This window comes from Sceloporus undulatus, chromosome 1, assembly GCF_019175285.1.
Source record: "Sceloporus undulatus isolate JIND9_A2432 ecotype Alabama chromosome 1, SceUnd_v1.1, whole genome shotgun sequence".
Taxonomy (NCBI): Eukaryota; Metazoa; Chordata; class Lepidosauria; order Squamata; family Phrynosomatidae; genus Sceloporus; species Sceloporus undulatus.
Genome location: NC_056522.1, coordinates 57390440 through 57397661, shown reverse-complemented (window position 1 = coordinate 57397661; position 7222 = coordinate 57390440). Strand labels below are relative to the sequence as shown.

The window sequence follows — 7222 nt, the reverse complement described above, 5'->3', positions numbered from 1 at the left end:
AGCTCTCTGCTGCCCTCCGGTGGCGGCCTTTCCATTGAAAATAGCGCCGAGGTTTTTTCGTAACCCGAAAAAACCTTCGTAAGCCGAAACAATAAATCCCTATGGGATTTTTTCGTATCCCGAAAAATTCGTAAGCTGGGTAATTCGTATCCCGGGGTACCACTGTATATAGAATGCACATATAGTTTAATTTATAAACATTTGTCATAGCTTTCTTGCCTTATTATTACTAATCCTGTACTTACATTCTTATTATTCTGCCAGAATTAATGTCACCGGGGAATTGTACCTTAAAAGCTATCACACATACAGTGGTACCCCGGGATACGAAAGCACCGCCTTACGAAATTCCCGGGATACGAAAAAATCCCATAGGAAAAAACTGTTCCGGGTTACGTTTTTTTTCCGGCTTACGAAAAAAATTTTGGTGCTTTTCGGCGCTTTTTCGCACGAAATCGCGGCTTTTAGCGCTAGCGCCTATGGCTTTTTCGGGTTACGAAAAAAATCGGGTTACGAACGCCGCGGCGGAACGAATTAATTTCGTAACCCGAGGCACCACTGTACTTCACAAGTGTTATGTACATCACCTGGGAACACCAATCTAAATGTAAAGAGAAAGATATCTAAACAACTCTGTCAAAAGATTAAATATTCTTGGAATGTCATGTTCAACATAGTTTTTGCATCATCACACAGCAACCTTGTGAGCACCATACCTGTCAACATCACTCAGATTATCAACTGGTGAGCCAAGTCTATCAGATAATCTCCTTCTCTGTGGTGTTTCAATACCGTCATTGCCAACAGTAATCCTCAAGTTGTGTTCCACTGAACATTTAGAGCGCCAACTTGGAGACCGTTGAAGTGGAGAACGAGAGTGCCGGTCCAGGGAGTGTCTCTGCAATTAAAATTAAATTAAAATTAAGTTATATTATATTTAATTATTTACAATTACTTTAACCAGGCAGCAAAATCTCCGCATCATAGACAAATATATTAAATTGGGATACCTGATGTTATTTAAGAAATAAACCAGTATCATTCTAATAAGCAGCAGAATTACAACAAGATAATGGGATTTAGAGATATGCAACATACATCTAGCCTTTGTCTTGTCCACTAAAGACTATCAGAATAAATGTATAGTTGTGCAATATAACTAGAATGAAAGCTATGGCATTTCAAATAATCAAATTTTCAAATGTAAATTTATAGCCAATGATGTGCAGCAGAACATATTTGATGGCATAAACATTCCTTTCTAGGCAATAAATTCCATTAAATGCATAGCTGTCTTTTTATTTCCCATCCTCAATGGACACCATCTCTTTACTGTGCCTGAGAAACGTAGCCAGTTGAGATCAACTGAGGATGCAGCCATCATGGATGAAGGCCAGAAGAAAATGAGGGTGGCTAGAGAACAGAAACACCAGAAATATGCCCCTATAGCTGATGTAGTGAGACAAAAGGGGTAGGAGGTCTCCATCCACTTGTTGGAGTCCTGGGTGCCTCAGACCCAACAAATGAGTCTGTACTGAGTGGGCAGGGTGGGAAAGCACTATGTCAAACTTACATGCAAGCTAACAGTATCGAGTAACATTAGATATTATCTGATATAGTATCAGATAACATTAGCCTCCTTGAGTCCTTCTCCTGGGAGAAAGTGGAATAAAAATAAATAAAATAATAATAAATAATAAATGGTCCTGAGATATTTACACTGAGCACATTTCAGGCCACCACCAGTATGAAGGTTCAGCTACCATTCCAGCATAGAGGGAATCATGACAAGTTCAAAAATAATTTCTTCCACTTTTTTTCCCTTTCCCCTTTTTTGTTAATAATAGAAATTATCTATATCCTACATGTGATATACAACTGTTTAGACACAATAGCAATCAGCTTCTTGTGATCTAGTATATTTTTGTCTCCTTTAGTATATTCTTTTTCTTTTAAAACACATTTTAAGCCTTTATCCTAGGAATGAAATTTGTTTTGTATCTACTACTAATATATCACCATCTTATTTCTATCTGCAATTGCATTCTTTGGATTTGACATATATTATTTATTGTTCATATGTTCAATTGTTTTTACAAATATTCTCTAATAAAAGGATCAATTTGTTTGTCACTTGCTATAGTAAAACTCTAAGCAGCTTAAATTATAATAATAATAATAATAATAATAATAAATAATAATAATAATAATAATAATAATAATAATAATAATAATAATAATAATAAAACTTTATTTATATACCGCTTTTCCAATTATCAAAGCGGTGTACATCAAGAGTATAATTACATTCAGATTAAAAATATAGAATCTACATATATTAAAATGCATAAAAACACTCGGGCAACAATCTATCAGTTGATAAAGTGCAATTCTATCACGAATAGTGACTACAGAGTCAAACGGGTATGCTAGTCGAAATAAATGTGTTTTCAGAGCCTTTTTAAAGGCATCCAAGGTGGAGCAAGCTCAGATTTCGTCAGGAAGATTATTCCAGAGAGTCATTGCTGTCGATGTATATGACCTCTTGTGAGTAGTTGACAACCTTACTCTCAGACATTCTAATAGAAGTTTCCCCGATGTCCTGAGAGTGCGGGGCAGATTGTGTGGGAGGAGGTGGTCCTTCAAGTAGCTCGGGCCCAAGCCATGTAGGGCTTTATAGGTAATAACTGACACTTTGTATTGAGCCCGGAAGCTTATGGGCAGCCAGTGAAGAGATTTTAGCATCAAAGTTATATGGTCTGCCCTGGATATTCCAGCAACCAATCTGGCTGCAGCATTTTGAACTAACTGAAGCTTCCGAACCTGGTACAAAGGTAGCCCCATGTAGAGCGCATTACAGAAATCTAAACGAGAGGTTATCAGTGCATGCACTACTGTTTCAAGGTCCTTTTGGTCCAAACAGGGACGCAGCTGGCGTATCAACTGAAGCTGGTACCAAGCACTCTTGGCCATTGCATCCACCTGTGATGACAATTGTAGGGATGGGTCCAAGAGTACTCCCAGACTGCGAACTTTGTCCTTTAGGGGAAGCGTAACCCCGTCTAGGACTGGATGACAAATTTCCCTGCCTGGACTTGGGGTACCTATCACAAGTACCTCTGTTTTCTCTGGATTCAGCCTGAGTTTGTTTTCCCTCATCCAGCCCATTACTGCCCCCAGGCAGGCATTCAGAGGAGAGATGCCTTCCTTAGTCATTGTATCAGTCAGAGACATGGAGAGATGGATCTGGGTGTCATCAGCATACTGATAACACTGAGCCCCATGTTTCCGGATGATCTGTTCCAGCGGTTTGATGTAAATGTTAAACAGCATGGGGGATAGAATGGCGCCCTGTGCGCCGCCTGATATTAGCTCCCTTTTAAGGGAGGAACAATCCCCTAGCCTCACCATCTGGAACCTTCCTGAGAGATAGGATCGGAACCACTGGATATTATAATAAATATCTAATACAGTAAGTATCACAATACAATATATACAGTTTAATTTTTTTAAAAAATACAATACACTTTAAATATCACTAAGAATAGTACCAAAAAGAGCAAACATCTCCTGCTGGTGATGACAAGTGTTTAAAATTGAACACAGTCACTTTCTCCTGGACAGTGTGATCAAAAGGGTGGCAACCACCACAGAGGAAGCTCAATATTGCAATGTTACATGACAGGCAGAACAAACAAAAAGACTTCCAAAGTCAACTGAGTACATACAGTGGAAAGCAGTCAGCTAGGAATCCTGGTTCTAAGGTGTTTAGACTTTTTCATGGCAACAACAAAATCTTGGACATTGTGTGGTAGCTAACAGGTACCCACCTAGATTCCTACAGAGAACTCAAATCAGGCATTCTGAAAAAGTAATATACTTTTAGAGTCAACTTTACCATCTCTAAACACACGAGTATCTCCATATTCACCCCTTGTCTCTCTCATACACAGTCAGTGGTGTGTGTATGTACATTCATACATTTTTTTGTTCTGTGCCTTCCAAGTCATTTCTCACTTACGGCAAGCCTATCACAGTGTTTTCTGAGGCTGAGAGTGTGTATCACCCAAATTCACCAAGTGGGTTTTCATCACTAAGCAAGGCATTGAACCCTGATCTCCAGAGCTGTACACCAATGCTCAAACCGTAACACCACACTGGCTCCCTATGTGCAGACATACATACATAAAACAGGAATAAATAAAAGCCAAGCATACATATAATTCACAGTTATGTTTAAGCTATATCTAAAGATTTTCTTTATTGTACTATTTATATACTAATGGACTGTATTTTATAGGGGGCTGCCTTTAAAAACTCATCAACACTGGGAATACAGTGGCCTCTTGGTTTCCACTGCAGTTTGTTTCCAGGACCTCCCTCTGAATCCATGGATGCTCAAGTCCCATTATACACAATGGTATAATAAAATGGTGTCCGTTGTATAAAATAATAAAATCAAAGTTGGCTTTTTGGAATTAATATATTGTATTGCTGGAATATTTTCAAGCCATGGATAGTTCATGGATAAAGACTCCATGCGGGGGGGGGGGGCAACTGTATCATAAAGGAGGACAGGAGAAACCTAGAATTTTGGCATCAGATAGCAGCAATGTGTCTGCAGTAAATACAGGAATCAGTCTTGAGATGGAAATGAATGGGATTTTAGTTTAGCTGATCTTACAGGAGCTGTGTGTTCCTTCCTTCAGGCTGCCTGTTAGAGGTGGTTTTGCCAGTTCTTTCTTCTCAAATATAGCCTACAACAGTCTTCACTGGCAGTTTTCCAACCAAGTACTAACCGGTCCTGACCCTGCTTAGCTTCCATGCTCTGACAGGGTATGGTCCCTTTAGTGTACAGGCAGAGTAAACAGTAGCTAACTCCAGAATACCTTACTAACAGCAAGGGGCAAAGCAGACAAGCCTGCCTCACCAACTGCCTACAATATGTTAAAAAAGCACTGATCTAGCCAGCAAAATGGAAATCGTAAGTGAAATGGACACAAAAAATGACTTCTAGATTCATTTTGGAAGAAGTCATCCTTTACAATGTTCAAAATGTTTTTGTTTCTTTATGCAAGGCTTACCTGATCTGGCGGATTCATGTTACATACGCATAGTGCTCATTTCTAATAGAAACGTTTTCTGGAACATGTTGAACTGCTCTTCTTTTTTGTGCCACAAGAACCTAACCCTATTCTTTCCAAGCTATTTATGTCTCTGGTATCAAATTCTTGTTGTTGAAGAAGTAGCATTTGGGAAGACATCTGCTTCCTCCAATGAGCTATGGCTGCATTCACTGGGACTGGGCAATCGGACTATATTATACCTGTGCCATGCCAGCATGGGCTCCTGATCAGCTTCGGAGTATCACTTAGTGTTGGTGGTAACTTTCACAGATCTAAACAACTTGGGGCAGAGACAGTCCCTTCTACCAGAAAGGCCACCTTTCCTCCTATGTACCTTGAGATCTTCAACAACCCATCTCTGGATCCCCTGTTTAGATCTTAGTGGGCCTTTATTGTTATGTGCTTTCTAACTGACTTGTCTGGCTGTTTGCTATAGAATTCTGGGAGTTGGAGTTTGTTGTGGGGCCCAGAACGAACTCCAACTCCCAGAATTCCATAGCAAACAGCCAGATAGAGTTAAAGCGCTGCCAAACCGGGTTATCTCTCCAGTGTGGATGCATCCCTGGTCAGCCTGCGGAGAGCGTACCCTTCTGGCCCGGCGAGGCGAGGGCGAGCGGCGAGAACGGCGGCGGTCCCGAGGAGAAGGAGAGCGCCTCTGCCTCCGGCTCCGGCTCCTGCTCCGCACCGACCTCGACCTGGAGCCGCGGGAGCCCGGGCTGCTGCTCCTTCTGGACCGTCTGGACGAGGCCGCGGCCGAGTGGCTGCTCTTCGGCCGGTGCATGGCGAAGGGAGCCGCGCACTGCCTGCCGCCCCTGAGTCACTGCCCTCTCTTCTTCTCAGGCCGACTTGCCTGCTGCTGCGGAGGCCTAGGAGAGCTTGTGCGCATGCGCGACCCGCCGATACAAGGCTCTTACAAAATGGCGGAGTATCACGAGACAGCGCTGCTGTTCAGCTTCGACTGCCTCCTCCTGTTGCATCCTGGGATTTGCAGTCTATGGGGGGCGTTTAGACCTCTCAGCCGGAGCGCTCTAAGGCCTCGCTGGACTACAAACCCCGGAGTGCAACAGGAGGAGGCAACCGAGTATAAACAATCAATCAATCGTTTGTAAAGAGATCTTGTAGCCCCTTTGAGAGTAACAAAGGAAGACGCTGGCAGCATGAGCTTTTGAAAGGCTTTGGTCTAATTCCTCAGATGCATTTGATGCCGCAAGATCTCTTTACATACTGATTTTACAGACCAACACAGCTATATCTTTGAATTATACTTGTATAATTGTTGTTGTGTGCCTCCAATTTATTTTTTTACTTATGGCAACCCTATTATGGGGTTTTCTTGGCAATGTCTTCAGAGGGGAATTCAAAGACATAGCCGTGTTAGTCCCTAGAATCAGTATCTAGAGAGACCTTGTAGCACCTTTGAGACTTAACTGAAAGAAAGAAGTTGGCAGCCTGAGCTTCCCTAGACTTCAGTCTACTTCCTCAGATGCATTTAGTGGAGCGGAAGCCAAGCACAGACATAAAACATGCCATTGGTGTGTGAGGATGCTGATTCAAATTACGAATCCTTTGTGTATAGAAATGAAGTGGCAGGTCCAGTTTTTGTTTGTGCACAAAGGCATAGGAAACTAGTCTTTGTTAATGGAGACTTCAGAGTGGTGTCTGAGGCCGAGAGAGTGTGATTGCCCAAGGTCACCCAGTGAGTTTTTTCTGCTCAAGGGGGAATCGAACCCTGATCCAGGTGAACCTATCAGGGCAAGCAAGGTGACCAGATGACACCACCGCAAAAGAGGACAAGGCACCGTCTTGAGGGGGAGAGAGGCCTGGCCTGAAGACAAAGAGTCCTCCTCCAACCACCATATTGAGGGGGAGAGAGGCCAGGCCTGAAGACAAAGAGCCCTCCTCCAACCACCATCTTGAGGGGGAGAGAGGCCAGGCCTGGAAGACAAAGTGCCCTCCTCCAACCACCATCTTGAGGAGGAGAGAGGCCTGGCCTGAAGACAAAGAGCCCTCCTCCAACCACCATCTTGAGGGGGAGAGAGGCCTGGCCTGAAGACAAAGAGCCCTCCTCCAACCACCATCTTGAGGGGGAGAGAGGC

The 7222-nt window shown here is 42.7% G+C and overlaps 1 protein-coding gene across 13 annotated transcripts in view; it reads right to left on the bottom strand.

The window, feature by feature from the left end:
* Positions 1–6019, bottom strand: part of LOC121923688 (zinc finger protein 318-like) — a 51465-nt gene extending 45446 nt beyond the window's left edge. For all 13 annotated transcript variants that reach the window (XR_006102438.1, XR_006102426.1, XR_006102433.1 and 10 more), the window contains exons 1-2: positions 5713–6019; positions 717–898 (exon numbers count right to left, since the gene is read on the bottom strand). Coding sequence is in view for 1 of the 13 variants with exons in the window: in XM_042454388.1 (XP_042310322.1) it covers positions 717–898; positions 5713–5907 (377 nt within the window). In the remaining 12 variants the exon portion in view is untranslated. The remainder of the gene's footprint in view (positions 1–716; positions 899–5712) is intronic.
* Between the last annotated feature and the right edge of the window lie 1203 nt (positions 6020–7222).